Raw genomic sequence first — 20,763 nt, 5'->3', positions numbered from 1 at the left:
ATTTCAATATACTTAAAAAAAAGAAAAGATATACAGTAGCTTACATGAATCTCTGACTGTTGTGTGTTAAAAAATTACCAAATAAAGGAAAAGGAAATAAAGTTATAAAACGCCAGGTGGACAGCAGAGTCAAAGTTGTTTGACTACCGACATTGTAAATTTAATCTGGACCGTTGAAAATACGAGTGTGAAAAGATTCGGATAGGAAGGCCCAAACATTTTTGAAATTATCTTCTAGTTGGGCTGGCCACTATAACAAAAAAGGAAATAGCAAAAAAATCTAATAGATTAATAGGAAAAGAAAAATAGAGAAATAGAAAAAAAAAGAAATAGATAGATGAATCTAACGGTAGATGTTAAAAAAAAAAAAAAAGAATCTAACGGTTAAAACAAAAAGGAAATAGGTAATCAAATCCTGACCGTCGTATACCTTATCTATATATAAATGTTAGCATAGATTTGATTATATCTGTATCTCTTCTGTTGTATATGATATATTCGGTATCTTCGGTAGTTAAGATACTCTTGTACACATTATATATTGTGACATTAATATCACAGACTCCTTACGGAGATTACATAATCTTACATGGTATCAGAGGGCCTAAACCCTAAAATCTCATAAATTTCTTTCGGGTTTACGCCGCTATCGATCCTGTTCCGCTCTCTTGTTCTTCTTCTTCCTTCTCCCTACTCTGTTCTACTCTGTTTTCGACATCCCCTGTTTCTCTTCTCTTCTTTAACTTATATTCTCTTCTTCTCTTATCATGGCCACCACACTTCCTCCCAAAAATGACAAACCATTTGGCATTTCTCAGATTCGTGCCTACATCCCTATCGTCCTTGACATGGATAAACTCAACTACGATACCTGGAGAGAGTTGTTCGAAACTCATTGTCTCACTTTTAGCATCTTGGGCCACCTCGATGGCTCCTCACCACAACCCTCAACCGATCCAGCATTGTGGAAGGAACATGATGGCCTTGTCAAGATGTGGATTTACGGAACCATTTCTGAATCCATTCTTGACACTGTCCTCAAAACCAAATGCACGGCGCGTGATTTGTGGCTGTCCATCGAGAACCTGTTCCGTGACAACAAGGAAGCACGTGCTCTGCAGCTTGACAATGAGTTACGCAATCTCTCAGTTGGCGATCTCTCCATTCACGAGTACTGTAAGAAACTCAAGACCCTCTCCGACCTCCTTGCCAACGTGGACTCCCCGGTCCCCGAATGGATCCTTGTTATGCATATGCTTAATGGCCTCAATGACAAGTTTGATTCCATCATCAATGTGATCAAACACAAAAGCCCCTTCCCCTCCTTCTCCACTGCTCGATCCATGCTGATCATGGAGGAAGAACGCCTCAAGAAGCTGATCCGCCCTAATCCCTCCAATCCGCATCATCAATCCGCCTCTGACGTGCTCTACACGGCATCTGATTCACCACAACGCTACAATAGCAACAGCAACAATAACAACCGTGGCGGGCGTGGCAGAGGACGTGGCGGACGGTTCAACAACAACAACAATCGCTCCCGCGGTGGTCGTTACAACAACAATGGCAACAACTCGTGGTCCACTCCACCACCTCTACCATCTTGGCCGTACAGTGCTCCGTATCCGTATCCGTACGGGTATCCTCCCCACCCATCTCCACAACACAACTACTACCATGGACCGTCCTACACATCGTTGCCACAACACCATCAGCCTCAACTTCACCACTCCGGCAGCCTCCTTGGACCACCTCCTAGACAACATGGCGAGTCACATCTTACCCAATCGGTGTCCTCTACTCCTCCTAGCGATCAGATCCCCACTGCTCTCTCTCATGCGTTCAACACAATGAGCCTGCAGGACCCGTTTGATCCAGCCTGGGTTATGGACACTGGTGCCACCAGCCATGTCACGCAGCAGCAAGGTAATCTACGTTCTACCTTTAATTTGAGTCCTCTTCCTCTGATTAAGGTTGGCAATGGTGCTTTAGCTCCTGTTACTAAAATGGGTCTTGGTAGTATCCCTTCCTCCTCTCGTCCTCTATCTTTACACAATGTTCTTGTTTGTCCCTCTATTATCAAAAACTTGATTTCGGTACGACGGTTTGTCACTGATAATAATTGTACCGTTGAATTTGACCCTTTTGGTTTCTCTGTTAAGGACCTTCCAACCCGACTTCCCCTGCTCCGGTGCAATAGTTCTGGTCCTCTCTATCCGGTGACACAACCCGCCGGTCACACTATGCCACTTGCACTCACCTCCGGCGCAATTTGGCACAAGCGATTGGGTCACCTTCATGATGCCTCTCTTTGTCGTTTAGCTTCCTCGTCTTCTTTTATTTCTAGTAATAAGGATTCCACATTGTGTCATGCTTGCCAACTCGGCAAACATACACGACTCCCTTTTGTTTCTTCTACTTCTAGTGTTTCCTCTGCTTTTGATTTAATTCACTCTGATTTATGGACCTCACCTGTTTCAAGTTCTAGTGGAATAAAATACTATTTGCTTTTACTTGATCATTTCTCACAGTTTGTTTGGGTTTATCCTTTAAAAAGAAAAAGTGACGTGTTTAGCAGATATTTACATTTTGCCGCATATGTCAAAACCCAATTTCGTTGCTCCATCAAAGCTCTCCAATGTGACAACGGTGGGGAGTTTACCAACCGGGCCATGCTCGATTTCTTGGCGTCTGAAGGCACCATATTCGACTCTCATGTCCTCACACATCACAACAAAACGGCAAGGCGGAACGAATGCTACGCACCATCAACAATGTTGTTCGTACCTTGCTAGTCCAGGCGTCCTTACCAATGACATTTTGGGTGGAGGCACTTCATACGGCAGTATATCTGTTAAACATCGTTCCTTCTTCTACTATCAACAATGAGGTTCCATTCTCTCGCTTACACCACAAACCAGTATCTTACTCTCATCTTCGTGTTTTTGGGTGTCTGTGTTATCCTAATCTCCTACCCGTCACAACGCACAAACTTGCTCCTCGTTCTACAGCTTGCATTTTTCTTGGCTATCCACATGATCATCGGGGCTATCGTTGCCTCGATCTCTCTTCTCGTAAGATCATCTTTTCTCGTCACGTCATTTTTGATGAAACTGTTTTTCCCTTTTCTCATCTTTCCTTCTCTCCGAAACCATTTCCACAAACAAATCACGTCCCATCCTCTCCTCCTCCTCCGATTCCAAGGCTAGTTCCTCTACTACCTCCGCAAACTCCTACACCTCCGCAACCAAACACTGCACCAAACAACCTACCTCCGCAATCAAACGTTGAGCCAAATAATCCACCTCCCACTCATTCTATGACAACCCGTAGCAAACATGGCATCACCAAGCCCATTCATCGCCTCAATCTTAACGTTTCAACTTTATCTCCCCTTCCTTTCTCTCATGTCCAGGCTGCTAAAGATCCAAATTGGAACCCAGCCATGACCTCGGAGTATAGGGCTCAAATTAAAGCTAGAACGTGGGACCTTGTTCCGCGTCCGGTTGCTACTAACATTGTTCGATGTTTATGGCTTTTCAGGCATAAGTATGATGCCAACGGAAACCTTGCTCGATACAAAGCCCGCTTGGTTGCTAATGGTCGGTCACAACAGGTGGGAGTGGATTGTGATGAAACTTTCAGTCCTGTCGTCAAGCCTGCTACGATCCGCGCCGTACTTGGCGTTGCAGTGTCTAAGGATTGGCCGCTTCATCAACTTGACGTTAAGAATGCATTTCTAAATGGTGATCTCGAGGAAACGGTTTACATGCATCAACCGCCTGGATTTGTCGATCCTACAAAGCCAAATCACGTTTGCTTGTTACGCAAGTCACTGTATGGCCTTAAACAAGCTCCCCGAGCTTGGTACCATCGGTTTGCTACATATGCCAAGAAGATCGGCTTCACACAAAGCAAATGTGACCAATCTCTCTTCATCTACTCTTGTAATAAGGAGTTGGCCTACCTCTTGCTTTATGTTGACGATATCGTTCTTACGGCCTCGTCTACTCGTCTCCTCAACTCCATCATCTCCTCGTTGCACTCCGAATTTGAGATGACTGATCTTGGTCAGCTTCACTTCTTCCTTGGCATAGCGGTATCACGAACTAAGACGGGTCTGTTCTTGAATCAACGCCAGTATGCAACTGAGATTGTGGCTCGCGCCTCCATGACTAATTGCAGTTCTTGCCTCACTCCGGTGGATACGAATGCAAAGCTACCGGCGGATGCTGGTCCTCCGGTCTCTGATCCGACATTGTACCGTAGCCTCGCTGGTGCGCTTCAATACCTTACATTCACACGCCCGGACATCGCGTATGCCGTTCAGCAAGTCTGTCTTCATATGCATGATCCTAGGGAGGCTCATTACAATGCCTTGAAGCGAATCTTGCGGTACGTCAAGGGCTCATTAACACATGGTCTTCATCTCTATCGTTCCTCTGTTGATCGTCTGGTTGCCTACTCTGACGCGGACTGGGCTGGCTGCTCCGACACTCGTCGTTCTACATCCGGATATTGTGTATTCCTTGGTGACAACTTGATCTCTTGGTCTCTTCTATGAATTACTTCTTCTTCTCTTTGATTGCTCCCTGCTAGTTTCCTTTTTTCTAGCTTATGGTTTCTATATTGCATCGTGGCATCATTTGTCCATACAATTTACTTCTCATTCTGTTATTTCAGATTGTGCAGTATGCTTTTATCGAACGTTGATGGATCTTTGTCACGCGTTTGCTCTATCCTAGGACCTAACTAGAAGAGATCAGGACTTCAGGAAGCTGTTCATCAAGGAATGGAATCTCTACTACAACGAATGGAGGAGGTACTCCGCTAACTCTCCTTTATAATTCTATCATGTGATTAATCATGTTGCTTAAAAGATCTTAGGGTTCATGTAAATTACAGTTACAGTCACCTCTCTGGCTGTTTTTTCTTTTGTTATTTATTTGGAGAAATTTTTCGTGTTGAAGGGATGGATTGATTGCATACAATTTTGTGTTTCTGGTTACTTCGCATACACCTCTTTTACTACATACAGATTGTTTTATTTAAGATTGGCTATAGCTGGTGAGGTATGATTTGTCCTGTGTCTTCACCACTCTGTTTCTGTGATGTGTACTCACTCTAAGATGAAAGATGATAATAAACTCCTCCCATACGAGTTTATTCGTATATCCTGTCCTTTTAAATAGTTTTTTCTATTGATAATTTTCAAATATTTTAGGATTTCACTTTTGAGCTTCGGTGATGTAGAAGGCTTGACGTGTGCTTTATCCAGGTTTTTGTACGTCTTTCTCTTTAGGATTTGTCAGCGATCTGTTTGCTTTTTACATACTTCGTGCATTTCGAAGTTTTGCTTCCTGAGTTTTGGACTGTGCCACTCTGAAGTGTTCAAAAACCTGGCTTTTCTGGTATTGGAATGGTAATGTTCCACATCGTCCTAGTGATTCTGGCTTTTTTTGCTTAAGCCTGATAGTCTAATACGAAGTCTTTATCGTAGATATTTCAGGTTACTAGGTGTATTTCTTAAGCTACATCTATTCCTAGCGTTTGATCCCAATTATATATGCTTGTGATGACAGCTTCTTTGTATATAAACTACTTCCTTTCATTATAGCCTTGTAGGTCTGTTGGCGCTGCAAAGGAGGCATATATGCTCCATTTAATAAATTATTGGCATCCTGGGATGGATTTGTGTTTTTTTGTTTGTCCTTTTCTGTATTGGTTACCTCTATATTTTATGGAAATGTGATCAGGTTCTCCTTATCTGTTTTTCCCTTTCTGATTTTACAGTCTGCATCTGTTCTATGGTTTAAATGTTTGAGATGAAGTCATTATCTTTGTGTATAGGAGTTTGGATCGCAAAGGCAAAGTTCTGCTTCGGCCTGCTTGCCTACACTCCCCTGTATATGTACATCTTGAGTTTGTGAGGAGGTGGCTCTTCTATGTTTGTTACTTACTAATTTGATGCGTTTGTCACGTCACTTGCTTAGTTGTTTTTTTATTTGGTTCAACGCTTTTTAGTTGATTAGCTTTTGATTAAGGTGGAGCCAATCAATATTTGTTTGAGGCCATTAAGCTGGAGTCCACCAGTAGAAAACAAACCCTAAGTTAGAAGCGTCGCCACGGTCATCATTACTTTACCCCCCGACGATCTCTGATCGGTTGCGTCTCCCTCGTCAGTCGTCATTATCTGTCATCGTATCGCGCCGCTGGTACTGTTCATATCGTTTTTCGTCTCAATATATCGTATTCTATTGTGCTGTCAAAATATTGCTGAGATCTCTAAACAAAAGCGTCACGATCACAAAGGACTGAAAATCACATGGATTTGATTAGCCAATTGCCTGAGGATTTGCTGCATCAGATACTCTTAAAACTTGCTACGAGGGATTCTGTTAGAACCAGTGTCTTGTCGACGAGATGGAGATATCTTTGGCAAACTGTTCCTGGATTGGACATCTACTTGGGTGACTTTAGTGACTTTATGGACGATGGGTTAAAGGGTTTCGTCGACAGGTTTCTAGATTTGGATAAGAAGAAACCACTCATAAACCAATTCAAGTTGGTATTTGGCGTCACGCAGTATGAGCTTGAAGGATCCAATTTCATCAACAAGTGGGTCAACTCAGTGGTTGCTCGTGGAGTTCAACATTTTGTGCTTACTGCTCATTATATGGCTTCTTATAAGAGGACAAATCATTGTCTCATAACAAAGCTTCCGGGAAGCATTTCTATGTGTGAGACATTGGTACACTTGAAGCTGGTCGCTGTAGGCATCCATAGTTTTGACTCTGTTTCTCTACCTCGTCTCGAGACAATGCATTTAAAAACGGTTTGGTTTTCGAGTGATGCGGCTCTAGAAAGGCTTATCTCATCCTCCCCACTTCTTCAAGATTTGTACATTGACGAAATTTTGAATGTGAAATTTTTACGAGTGCGGTCTCAGACACTAAATAGCTTGAGTATATGCATTTTTGACACAATTTTGAAGGTACGGGGGGTAGCAATTGATGCTCCCAGACTTGAGCGTCTGAGTCTCGAAAACGGCCAGTTTATAGACCTTGTGCTGAATAGTCTGTGTTCTCCGATCAGAGTGTGTTTTCATATCTCTTCTTTCAACGATAGCGATTTTTATGATATTAACTCATCGACGATGAAAACATTACGTCTTTGTCTAGCTTGGATATCTAAGGCCAAAAATCTTAACCTCGTTTTCTCTACCCTAAAGGTATGTATATTTTTGTAAATATATATTCATCTTCAACTCGAGAACTTATTACTACTGTTTTTTTATTTTTGTTTTTCTTGGTTTTTGCTAGGCCATGTGTGATTACTCGAGACTCCAACCGCTGCCTGAGTTCTCTAACTTGACCCATTTGAAAGTTACATTTGTTACTCTTTTTCAGTTATAGAGTTGTTAGCAACGTTTCTCGCAAGTTGCCCAAACCTAAAATCTTTACAGTTGGTAATTTTATCTTTACAAGTAAACTCTTGAGTTCTTTTTGCCCAATTACTTAACAGAACTATACATTCTCATTACATTTTTCCTTTCTTGTCGTTCATCATATGTAGTCGATTTGCGCTAACCTATATAAAGTGGACACCTCAAGATCATATGATGTACCTAAGTGTCTGCTAACATCGCTCGAGATTGTTGAGATATACACCAAGGCTGGGGGTACTGAGCTTGTCAAATACATATTGGGGAATGCAGCAGTTCTCAAGGAGCTTAATCTTAAATTCCCTTTTTGGGGACAAGCCAAATACAGGTTGCAATTTGTCGAGAAAATCCTTGCGCTTCCAAAGCGTTCTTCGGTTTGCCAAGTGACTGCCTACACCGCTCACCAAGTGTTCCCATGAAAAGCTTGGTTTTTGTTCCCATTGTCGGTCATCTGAAGACATATACCAAGTTGTCAAGCAAATTAATACGTTTCCAAGACGATCTCCGGGCTTGTTGAGTTTTCCTTCATTAGTATTGAAGCTGTTTTCTTGAGCAAACCCAAGTGTAAACCTAATTATGCTTCGTATTAGATGTTTCGAGGTTCCATACTTGTTTCGATTAGACTTTGTAGCATTTAAAATTATATTACTTTGTTATGTGATTGGTAAATGCAAGATGCCGTGATATTATTGATAACGTAGAAAACGATACATAAATATGTGATTGGTTCTCAAATTACCCGCGGTACAACGCGGAAAAATATTTTTAATTTTAAAAATTTTAAAGTTATATTATATTTATTTGTTATTTTATTATTGTTTTATTAATTTTAAAAATATAAAATTTTACAGGTATTTAATATAAGTATTCAAAGTATAAGATTTTTGTAGTGTTCTCTCCAATATTTGACTTTCTCTACAGGATTGTTTGGTTTTTCTTTTTTTCTTTGCTAAAATTATTGTTTGGTTTTTCATTTGGTGCACACGTAAGAATACAATACAGTATACGTTTACATAAATTTTAAAATGAAACGCCAAATCTTGGCCCCGCATCCAAGAAAACTAAACCCCCCAAGTAATATCGCAATGGCATCAAAGAAAAATCACAACTTTGATGTTTTCTTCAAAAACTAAACCCACAGTTTTTGATAGCATAACCATAGATCGAGGTTATATACTACGATGATGCCGTGATGTTTACTAAAAACTAACCAGTACCTTGATAGTACAGTTTAGTATCTATCAAGTTTTAGACAGGAAATCCGGATTCTTCAAGTCTTTCTAGAAAACGATAGTACAAAGAAAATTTCTTAAGGTAAAAGAAGAAATAAGTTAACCATTCATTTGTACGTAAAACAACATATAATAATATTCAAAATTTATATACTATATAGTACTGTATATGACGAACGAATATGCGAAAATCTGCACTAGACAAAGCTTATCCAAATAATAATATATCGCAATCAGCCCCATTGTACAGCACCAATTTTTGCTTCATCTGTCTCTAGTCAAGTCGCAATTAACAACTTTGACTTTTCAAACAAATACAGCCAATCAAAAACTTATAAATACCACCCACAAGATATGCATCTTCTAACAATATCATCTGATCTCATACTCGAAACAAAACCATGTCACGATTTCATATCTTATTAGTAACTTTAGCACTTGCCATTGCCACTGTTTCAGTGGTTATAGCTCATGTCCCTCCGGAGAAACAATTCAGAGTTGTCAACGATGGCGAGTTCGGCGAATACATCACCGAGTACGACGCCAGTTACCGCTTCATCGAATCATCAAACCAGAGCTTCTTCACATCACCGTTCCAACTCTTGTTTTACAATACTACCCCTAGCGCCTATGTCTTAGCTCTCCGAGTCGGACTCAGGCGCGACGAGTCTCTCATGCGCTGGATCTGGGACGCCAACCGGAACAGTCCTGTCGGAGAAAACGCAACGCTCTCGCTCGGTCGCAACGGAAACCTCGTCCTCGCTGAAGCAGACGGACGAGTCAAGTGGCAGACTAACACAGCTAACAAAGGCGTCACAGGGTTCCGAATCCTGCCCAACGGAAACATGGTGCTACACGACAAAAACGGCAAATTCGTCTGGCAGAGCTTCGATCACCCAACCGACACACTCCTCAACGGCCAGTCCCTAAAAGTCAACGGAGTCAACAAACTCGTCAGCCGAACATCTGACGTGGACGGCTCAGATGGTCCGTACAGCATGGTGCTTGATACCAAAGGTTTAACCATGTACGTTAACAAAACCGGTACGCCGTTAGTTTACGGCGGATGGCCGGATCACGATTTCCGCGGCACCGTCACTTTCGCCGTTACGCGAGAGTTCGATAACTTAACGGAGCCGTCAGCTTACGAGCTTCTCCTCGAACCCGCACCGCAACCCGCTACGAACCCGGGTAATAACCGCCGGTTACTCCAAGTCAGACCAATCGGAAGCGGCGGAGGAACTTTAAACCTAAACAAAATCAATTACAACGGAACGATCTCGTATCTAAGACTCGGATCTGACGGGAGTCTCAAGGCTTACTCGTATTTCCCAGCCGCTACGTATCTCAAATGGGAAGAGAGTTTCTCGTTCTTCTCCACTTACTTCGTCCGTCAATGTGGCTTACCGTCGTTTTGCGGCGATTACGGTTACTGCGATCGTGGGATGTGCATCGCGTGCCCTACACCCAAAGGCTTACTCGGATGGAGTGATGAGTGCGCACCACCTAAAACGACGCAGTTTTGCAGCGGAGGTAAGGGTAAAACCGTCAATTACTACAAGATTGTTGGTGTTGAGCATTTTACTGGGCCGTATGTAAATGACGGACAAGGCCCAACTTCGGTAAATGATTGCAAGGCAAAGTGCGATGGTGATTGCAAGTGTTTGGGTTACTTCTACAAGGAGAAAGACAAGAAGTGTTTGCTTGCTCCTCTTCTTGGTACACTCATCAAAGACACCAACGCTTCTTCTGTTGCTTACATCAAATACTAGTGTTTTACCGCTATATTTATTTACTGAATTCAGTGTGAAATCTTAGAGATTTAAAGAATAATGGGTGAGCTTGTAATGATTCACCGTTTAATAATTGTATCACCTTTTCATATATATATATATACTGAAAGCCACTGGCTTTATATACCATCTGTATAATACCTTTGATAATCAAAATACTATCTGAAGCTTTAAAAACGAGAGTTTTGTAGTCTAGTGGTCCTCTTGGATAGCTAGATGTATCACATTTCTTCTCCTACTCATCTGCGAAACGTCCATCCATTGGTAGTAATTTTTGACAAGTTTTGTGGTCTTTTTTTCTAATCGAAATTACACTATTCATTAGCATTATTACATTAGAAGAAAACAAAGCTTACCCTACTGCAATACATTCATCACGATCAACACTAGTTTTTTTATATATATATTTTTTTTTGCATAAAAAAAAAACCTTTTAGATTTTTCTAATTGCTAAGAGCTGGGGAAATTTGTGTTCTTATATATCTGCTAGCATTATTATCTCGGATGAAAAAGGATTTTGTATCATACAGCACTACAATGCATTGAGGGTATCGAATAAAGGTTGGGAATGTGTAGTTTAGAACGATACATAAAATTACTACATGACGTATATTGACTATATTCAATCAAATACAGGACGGAAAATTTGAGAAACGGATTCGAGAAGTTTTGCATGTAAAGTTAATAGTATTCAAATTTGGATTATTCTATTAATATTTTTTATTTTTTATTTTTTTTGTCAACCTATTGATTTTTTATATGCATATGAGACAAACACAATTTAACAACATATAATCAGTGATTTGTTTTTAAAAAGAACAAAAATCAATGATTTGCTTAAAACTTTATTGTATTAACGAGAGTATTCGAATAATCTCAGTAGAGTAATTTTATCCAAATCAATAAATCATAAATGAGCAATTGGTCCTCTTGCATAGCACCGATTTGGTTGACAAATCACAGTTTGCAGCTTGGGACTTTTCAAACGAGTACAGCCCAAGATGTTTATATATACAACCATAATATACAATTTTTAGACAATCATCTCCCTCCATTACTCAATCCCGGAGAAAGAAAAAAAAAAACACAATCATGCTTCGGTTTAATATCTTACTAATCACGGCACTTGCCATATCCTCTGTTTTGGTGGTCATGGCCCAAGTCCCTCCCGAGAAACAATTCAGAGTCCTCAACGAACCAGCCTACGCTCCATATATAACCGAATACGACGCGAGCTACCGATTCCTCGACTCACCGAATCAGAGCTTCTTCACATTTCCTTTCCAGCTCATGTTCTACAATACTACTCCTAGCGCCTACGTGTTAGCTCTCCGAGTCGGCACCAGGCGTGACATGAGTTTCACTCGTTGGATCTGGGACGCCAATCGCAACAACCCCGTCGGAGACAACTCCACGCTCTCACTCGGCCGCGACGGCAACCTCGTACTCGCTGAGTTAAACGGCCAAGTCAAGTGGCACACAAACACAGCTAACAAAGGCGTCACCGGGTTCCAAATCTTGCCCAGCGGAAACATGGTGCTACACGACAAAAACGGCAAATTCGTTTGGCAGAGCTTCGATCACCCAACCGACACCCTCCTCGTCGGCCAATCTCTCAAAGTCAACGGAGTCAACAAACTCGTCAGCCGAACATCTGACGTGGACGGCTCAGATGGTCCGTACAGCATGGTGCTTGATACCAAAGGTTTAACCATGTACGTTAACAAAACCGGTACGCCGTTAGTTTACGGCGGATGGCCGGATCACGATTTCCGCGGCACCGTCACCTTCGCCGTTACACGAGAGTTCGATAACTTAACGGAGCCGTCAGCTTACGAGCTTCTCCTCGAACCCGCACCACAGCCTGCTACAAACCCGGGTAATAACCGCCGGTTACTCCAAGTCAGACCAATCGGAAGCGGCGGAGGAACTTTAAACCTAAACAAAATCAACTACAACGGAACGATTTCGTATCTAAGACTTGGATACGACGGTAGCCTCAAGGCCTTCTCGTATTTCCCAGCCGCGACGTATCTTGAATGGGAAGAGTCATTTGCTTTCTTCTCCACCTACTTCGTCCGTCAATGTGGCTTGCCGACGTTTTGTGGCGATTTCGGATATTGCAATCGTGGAATGTGCGTCGGATGCCCCACACCGAAAGGTCTGTTAGCTTGGAGTGATAAATGCGCCGCACCCAAAACGACGCAGTTTTGCAGCGGTGGCAAGGGTAAAACTGTAAACTATTACAAGATCGTTGGCGTTGAACATTTTACTGGGCCGTATGTTAATGGTGGACAAGGCCCGATTTCTGTAGGCGACTGCAAGGTCAAGTGCGATCGTGATTGCAAGTGTTTGGGTTACTTCTACAAAGAGAAGGACAAGAAATGTTTGATCGCTCCTCTTCTTGGTACACTTATCAAAGATGCCAACATTTCTTCTGTTGCTTACATCAAATATTAGTAATGAGTAATGAGTAATCGGTGTGTTTGTAATAATTCACCGTTTTTGCTTTTGTATACGTACACAAGCGTGATATGCCCGGTCCTTATCAAGTATGATATAGTAAATATACTACGTGAAGCTCTCATTTAGATATAAAAGTTTGATGTTCGTCAAATTCGTGAGCCTTTTTATGCTTTTGTTAAAGCCAACGTCAAAAATCAAAATCCCTTATTTGTGCTTATATACTTTTGAACTTTGATCAAAATATCTTTTCTTTGACATAGGTAACGAAAGTAATTTTTATTTAAATAACTTCGGAACGACGCAAACTTTTGTTAATGTTGTCGTGGTAATTGATTACAAGGTTGCAAATCTTACAATCTCTACATCGATCTATTCTATCTACAGTATATATGTTCTACATGAATGCAATGCATATGTAGGCCAATAAATGATTTGTACGTCTCATGACTCATCGAGATCTTGTTATCCATGATTTTTTTTCACTTGTGATATTCCATCTTACTCGAAACTGGAACCACTACTTCAATCTATAGTCCTATATTTAGTCTCTAACCACGTGTATTTATGGATTAGTACACTTTAGAAAACTTTTGAATATAGGATTTATTTTTTTTTGTTTTCTTCAACAATTTCTAAAAGTGTATATATATTAGTGCAGGATAAAAGAGAATCATAGCATATTCGTTTTCTACACTGATGTTAGATACTCGTTCCCATTATAGATCATACCTTTCAAATCGATGATATTTAATGGTGGTAACCCATTGAATATTTTTGGTAATGTTGATATTTTTTCAGCATTTATATATGAAAGCACATGTATCAATCATACACACCCAGAGAGGCCACATGAATAGTATACAAACTCGTGTACGTAAATTGAAAAGTTTTCAGTGAAAACTTGATCCCCTACCTAGGACCCAAGAACGTTGTCTTATCCGGTTGTCCCAACATCTATGCATAACGAACCTATAATTATAATTTGTATACCCAAATTCTTTTTTTTTTTAATATGTTGCCTCATGCCTGAAGCCCTGAAATATATCTTATTCAAATTTTAGCTATTACTAAAAGACCACAGATTTCCTGAATTTTTTTTTTGTATAGATTTTTGCATGTAAATAATGTAATTCACTTAATAGCAAAACTAAAACTAAAGAAAAATATCCGAAAAATCCAAATGTTTCTTATCTAAACGCAAGTCACCATCACTCCCTCCCTCTCTAGATCAAGCGCCAATTTCTTTGAACAGAAGCCATGTTGCAAATTTAAACTTTTTGACTTTTCAAACGAAGACAGCCAAACGTTTAATTAGCAATATAAAACTATCTGGAAACATTGTGGTCCACGACTGAAAACGGCCAGCTCGTTTGGCAGAACTTTGACCATCCCACCAACACACTCCTCATAGGCCAGCATCTAGCACTCAGTGGATCTGACGGTCCGTACCGTACAGTATGGACCTTATGGTTCTTGACAACAAAGGTTTGGTCATGCTCATGTAGTACGTTAACAAAACTGGTCAGCCGTTACCATACGGTTGATGGAGAACACAGCGACTTTCGTGGCTCCGTTGCGTTTACCGTTACCGTTAGAAGTGAGTTCGAAAATCTGACAGAGCCGTCATCTCATGAGCTCCGTTTGGTACCAGTCCAGGCGCAGTATCACTGTATCAGTGGCTTACAACGCAATGGTGACGTACTTAAGACTTGGATCTCGTACTACGATCCCGCCACGTATGACGTATCAAATATGGGAAGAGTCTTTCTCGTTCTTCTCGCGATACTTCGTTCGTCAGTGCGGGTTTGCCGAGATTTCGGTTACTGCAACGAGGGGATGTGCACCACGTGTCCCAAATCCGAAAGGTTTGCTCGCCGCATAGCACGACGGTGTTTGGTGGACGTAAGGGTAAAACTATAATTTACTATTGAGATTGTGGGCGTGGAGCATTTTACTGGGCCTTATATAATAGTGGTAAAGGCCCAATAACGGTAAGCGCTTCCAAGGGGCGAAATGAGATTGTGATTGGCAAGGTTTTGGGCTTTTTCTACGAAGAGACAGAGAAGAAATGTTTGACATGACTGCTTGCTCCTCTTCTCGGCACACTCATCAAAGAAGTCAACACTTCAATTGGTTAATATCAAATATTAGACTTTTCACGTGATTTATTATGTTATTTTACACTGTATATATAATCTTACTTTCTTACTATAAAAAAGTTAAACGTCTCTTTGGTATTTTGATTTATGTGCCGTGTTTGTATTACGACCAAATACTGTAATAGGCCTAAGTTACGCCATTTTGAAGTGGATTATAAATAATAAATATGCAATTAATGCCTTTGTTTTGTATAAATAGCATTGAGAGACAACTGGGGGAAAGTAATATCGAGACAACTCGATCGATATTGTTGTACATTTCATAATTTTTCTGTTAGTCAATGATTTGAATTGAATGGCGTGGGACCATTTTCTCTACATACGACTGGATCGGCTTACTCAGATTTCATTTTCTTGGTCGAATGAGTAATCTATAACTCTATAAGAAAGTGAAAACATAATGAAAATTAAATTATGAAGAATCAAAACCTAGGAGAGTAGGTGGTAATGGGATTTCTATAGTAAAATAAGGAATCCTTCCTTTAACCACAAAAGTTATGCTATCATTTGAAAAATAAAAACTATTCAAACAACCCTTGAATAATGGATATTCACCTTAGTTTATTAGATGGGTTATCATCTCCTTATAGTTTATAACGATTGGTCAGTGCCTCAGTGGCAGCCAAAAAAAGGACTATCCTTAATCTTAATTAAGTAGACAACAATTTACTAATAGAGAAATACTAAGGGGTATTAGCATAACAATTCTGCAGATGACAAATCTTTAATTAAGCATATGCAAGCGTCCATCGCAGATCTTTCCGATTGGGATCTCCATAGATTTTCTGTTAGGTGATAGAATCACATTTGTTTTAATAAAATTTTATAATCAGACGAGGTCCATTGGGCTTTATTTATGGGCCTATTTATTTTTAGATCAATCGATTTCTGTTTTTTTTTTTTTTACATGCACAGAGAAAACGCTTGCATACGTAAATATAAAATACTGTTTGATATTTCTAATGGATCATACTTAATACTTTAAGACAAACTTTATGCCTAACAAAGAAAAAAAACAGTGTTGAGCTATATTTCTACACGAATTAGCATTTATTTAACTATTGTTTTTTTCTTTTGCTACACATAATATTAGGGTGGCAATATTCGATTGACAATGATTGCTAAGCTGAATGGAAACATGATTTTAATGTTTAATGGCAACAAATATTTAAATAAAGTAAATAGTAAACCATTCTTAAATGCTAATCGTACAAGATTAAAGGAAGAGAAAATAATTTGATAGGTCTACCGATGGAAAAAGAAAGAACTAAAGCACTCTTACGGGTCCCATCTCCTGTCTCCCTCATCTATCACTTAACTTGATAATACCAAAACTAATCATCTAATCAATTTGCATTTTACTTAATTTGTTAAATTTGTAATATATCTACGTTTTAAGTTTGTTTGGTTTGAAATAACTCTCAAAACTAGTCACTTTACTTTCGACTAAAAACGAACTTAGTTATAAAAAATCATTTATTCGAGGTTATTAAATTATAGAACACTAGATTTTGCTGACAAGAAAAAAATAAAACAATAATAGAACAATAGCTTTTAGTTTTTTTTTTTTCTTTTTTACCGCTTGATTTGATGCTCCGTGTGTGTCTAAATATGTATATTCCCATCAAATAATTTACGCGAGAATATAATAAGATTATTTCCAATTAGTGTAGAAATTTTTCTAAAGTTTTCCCCCACCATCATTGACATAGTTTCTCTATATTCCCCCTCTTCTTCTCCTTCCAAGACCCATAAAAAAATAAATCAATTTTTTTTTATGAATAATCTCCTAGTAGCTATGAGGTGATTATATCAAGATAACCATCATCGATCGATCTACCATGGCTAGTAGTAGCAACAAAAGCAAAGGCATAGCAGATGGATTGTCGCAATCTCAATCCCAACCACAACCGCACCAACCGCAGTCACCTCCTAACCCACCAGCGTTAAGCAGGTACGAGTCACAGAAACGACGAGACTGGAACACGTTTTGTCAGTACCTGCGTAACCAGCAGCCACCAGTTCACATCTCGCAGTGTGGCTCAAACCACATCCTCGATTTCCTCCAATACCTCGACCAATTCGGGAAGACGAAGGTTCATGTCCATGGATGCGTTTTCTTCGGACAGGTTGAGCCGGCGGGACAGTGTAACTGTCCTTTAAAACAGGCGTGGGGGAGTTTAGATGCATTGATCGGACGGCTAAGAGCGGCTTTCGAGGAAAACGGAGGGTTGCCGGAGAGAAACCCTTTTGCCGGCGGCGGGATTAGGGTTTTTCTGAGGGAAGTGAGAGATTCGCAGGCAAAGGCAAGAGGAGTTCCGTACAAGAAAAGGAAGAAGAGGAATCCTATGAAGAGTCATGATGGTGAAGATGGTACTACGGGAACTAGTAGTAGCTCCAACTTGCCTTCTTAGCAAGCAAACAAAAAAAAAATCTACTATAATAAAACAAAAGTGGGATTAGTTAATGGTAAGCAATTTATTTATATAATCATTCTCTATTTAATTACCACGTACTGATCTGCAGCAATTCCACACATGTATTAAATCGATCTTGATAAAGCTTTTATCGCACACTTGAGTTTTTTACATACGAAACCATAAGACATCCTAAACTATGATCTTTTCATATATATTATATATATAGCATGTGAATCATGAGATTCATAATCACTTGCGTGACTCTATGTATGTGGGCTTAGAATGACGTATATTCTTTTCATTTTACGACACTGTAAACCCTAGAGAGCATATATACATACTAATACGCACACACACACACGAGAAAACCCTAGTTTCGGCTTATCTAAGTGTTATTAGTGCATATATGAATGTATGTACAACCGTTCTTGCAATTAGCTGGTTATTGTTTGCTCTTTGTAAAGTAGTTTCTTGTCTTGTTGGATCTTAAAATGTTTTGAGTTTTCTCCTCGAGGATTTGTAGATGCTAAAAATGTTGAAACTGCTTTTGTTTTCTCTTATATACCGTATGACAGTAAAATATATATAACATTTTCTTAAATTCTTAAATGATTATAATATTGTTCGGATTTGCAGACCTTGGTTTCAGTTATATTACTTAATCGTGTATTGAATTTAGACGGGAGTCTTAGGCTATCCTAAAACTTGTTTGAACGCTAATTTTATGTTGTAGCTAGTACTGACAAAGGAAAAAGCTAGTCAGATGTGTATTACGCCCACTGTGATGGCATTCAGTTTCTCCTTGATTAATCCGGATACATTATATTATACATTTACGTTTGCGTTTGAAATCTGCAAAGAATTCTTAGATTATAACATATAATTAATGTAAACACTAATGCGAAGTTAGTTTTTACGTTTGAAACAAACGTGGTCTAGCTAAGTATCACGGTTTTATTTACATACAAGTTCTCAGTTTGCCAGATTTGGGAAATTAAAATAATACTGAATTTGATTCATATTACATTAATATAATGTTATTATCACTCTCACTCATATGACATATGCGTTGTTTAAAATTTTCTAGAGTAATTAGATGCAAGTACTAAACTATATCCAAAAATATTTCACCTTCTTGGGCAGATATTGTTTTTCTTGAGTTAGAAGGTGTAAATTTCAAAACTAAGTACAAGTTCCCGATAATTTGTTTAATCAATTGTGGTTAAAATGGACTTGACGGTAATATTGGTTTGCGGAGCCAGTCTGTGTATAAAGCCAATAATGGAAGCGTTGCTAAGTTATGTATATTTAATCCCACTGAGAGTAAAGCTAAGTTTTGAAGCTGGAAACGAAGATGTTATTATAGAGGTTATTCGATCGAAATATGGCTACTTTCTACTAAAAAGAAAAACCTCAACGGTTGAGAATTATTAACGACTGAACGTTTGTATTGTCCATGACACAGTGCCGGCCCGACATTAACAAGTGCCTTACGCAAAAAAATTAAAAAATGCCATTTTTTGTGCTTTAGTTGCTTTAAAATTTTAAATTTTCTATACAAGGCCACAATTTTAAAGGCTTTTCACATATCTAACAAAAACAAAAGGTCTTTTACATATAAGTATTTAGCTCTTATACATATCTCATCCACAAAAAAGGCCTTATTGTTTAAAAGATTTATATATAAAAAAGCTTTCAAAATTAGAGGCCCGAATCCTTGGTTTCAGTGACTTTCCCTTTGGGCCGGGCCTGCCATGACAATAGTGTACAATAACGGGATTTTTTGTATTTAGTGACAAAATTTTGAAACACAACTATACGTACTTTCAAGCAAAACGCTATTCATTCAATCTAAGTTAAGGAAGTTGTTAAATAATAATGGTAAACAAGTCGTGTGTACAAACTTAAAACCAAGTCTCTGAATTTTGCATCAGCGAGGGTAAAAAGAGAGAAAAAATGAATGTTAGTTTTCTATTGGAAACCCATATTAGACCTGGTTTTAAAGTCACTGATCTCGGCTAAAAAAAGTCAAATATAGACTGGGGAAAATTGTCAACTTTTTGGAGTATGTGAGAGAAAAGTCAATAGATAATGAAATGTCCGCGACGCTTCTCTTTCCTTTGGGTCAACTCTAACAGTCCTGCTAAAATATCCCGATCTCGTCTGTGTGCTCCTTCAAATCGAAACTGGTTGAAGAACTAATCCGCCTTTCGAATGGTGACTACAATCCTTTCCGTGTATTCTCTGAACACGATCTGAAGCAAGCAACCAAAGACTACGACCAAGATCATGTCTTACTTCTTGACGACAACTATAGATTGTTTCAGGGATTTCTTGAGAACAGAGGAATTGTTCTAATCAAGAAAACGAACGATCATGATGAGCTCGTGGAATATTGCGCAAGGGAAATCGCTATAGCTGCATACGTTAGTACGAACAGGAATCTGGTGAAGCTTCTTGGTTTTTGTTTGGAGAGCAAGGTACCGATTATTGTCTTTGAATATGTACCAAACGGGAATCTATCAGCTTACTTGCAAGGAGAGAAAATGATTCTACCATGCAGATGCAGGATTCGTATCGCTGCTCAGGTCGCAGCTGCGATTGTTTATCTCCATGTTGGCAAATCAAGACCTCTGATCCATAGACATGTGAAGACAGGTAACGTTTTACTGGACGATAACTTAAACGCCAAGCTATTTGATTTCGGACTTTCCCTAGAAATTCCTTTAGGTGAGACCTATGTACAAGCATTGGTTGAAGGAACAATAGGGTTTATAGCTCCAGAGTCAGTAGATACCGGAAAATTTAACGAGAAGACTGATGTTTTCGCATTTGGTGCTACGTTTATTGAGCTCCTGACTGGAAGAGAGCCTCATGATGTGTTCAATGAAGCCTCTCGTGATCTGTTTCCAAGCCTCACTCCAGCTGCAGAGTCTTCTCTAAGGCCTGTTCCTTTACCCACAAGAAGAGATCTTTTGGTGTTCTTGAAATAAAATCTGATAAAAGACGCTAAGAAAAACGCGTTAGAGGCTAGCGCAGAGCTCGCTGCAAGATGTGTTGACGTATCGCCAGAGAAGAGGCCAACGATTGAAGAAGTGGCTAAGGAGTTAAGGCATATTTAAAACATGTAATGACTTATCTTTGACCTATTTTTTTTCCAGGAAAGTTTGGATTGATCTCCATCTCAATTCGTTATCTAAAATGTTCGTTATGTTCAGAGTTTATTATGACGAACCCAAAGTCCAGAGA

At 39.5% G+C, this 20,763-nt stretch overlaps 1 protein-coding gene and 5 pseudogenes across 4 annotated transcripts; all 6 read left to right on the top strand.

Annotated features, from left to right (window-relative positions):
- The first annotated feature begins 6,325 nt into the window (after window positions 1–6,325).
- LOC104754018 (putative F-box/FBD/LRR-repeat protein At1g78840) lies at window positions 6,326–7,863 on the top strand (annotated as a pseudogene).
- Window positions 7,864–8,890: 1,027 nt separating this feature from the next.
- On the top strand, window positions 8,891–10,646 carry LOC104752307 (EP1-like glycoprotein 2 pseudogene; annotated as a pseudogene). Its single transcript, XR_015584612.1, has one exon. The product of XR_015584612.1 is annotated as an EP1-like glycoprotein 2 pseudogene (transcript).
- Window positions 10,647–11,438: 792 nt separating this feature from the next.
- On the top strand, window positions 11,439–13,086 carry LOC104752306 (EP1-like glycoprotein 1 pseudogene; annotated as a pseudogene). Its single transcript, XR_015584613.1, has one exon. The product of XR_015584613.1 is annotated as an EP1-like glycoprotein 1 pseudogene (transcript).
- On the top strand, window positions 12,939–15,073 carry LOC147926020 (EP1-like glycoprotein 1 pseudogene; annotated as a pseudogene).
- A 1,546-nt stretch (window positions 15,074–16,619) lies between these two features.
- Window positions 16,620–17,669, top strand: LOC147926019 (protein LIGHT-DEPENDENT SHORT HYPOCOTYLS 7-like). The gene has a single exon (XM_087491675.1). The coding sequence runs from the start codon at window positions 16,936–16,938 to the stop codon at window positions 17,506–17,508; it is 573 nt and encodes a 190-aa protein (XP_087347801.1). The 5' UTR covers window positions 16,620–16,935; the 3' UTR covers window positions 17,509–17,669.
- Window positions 17,670–19,681: 2,012 nt separating this feature from the next.
- On the top strand, window positions 19,682–20,735 carry LOC104754017 (putative wall-associated receptor kinase-like 16 pseudogene; annotated as a pseudogene). The gene has a single exon (XR_015583437.1). The product of XR_015583437.1 is annotated as a putative wall-associated receptor kinase-like 16 pseudogene (transcript).
- Window positions 20,736–20,763: the final 28 nt, after the last annotated feature.

The sequence above is a fragment of the Camelina sativa genome, chromosome 16 (genome assembly GCF_030686135.1).
Source record: "Camelina sativa cultivar CO46 ecotype springtype chromosome 16, ASM3068613v1".
In the NCBI taxonomy this organism is placed as follows: Eukaryota; Viridiplantae; Streptophyta; class Magnoliopsida; order Brassicales; family Brassicaceae; genus Camelina; species Camelina sativa.
The sequence above is the reverse complement of the archived record's forward strand: the minus strand, read 5'-3'. Positions and strand labels throughout refer to the sequence as shown.

Coding starts and splice junctions, on each gene's coding strand:
- LOC147926019 (XM_087491675.1), top strand. CDS start 16,936: ATGGCTAGTAGTAGCAACAAAAGCAAAGGCATAGCAGATGGATTGTCG.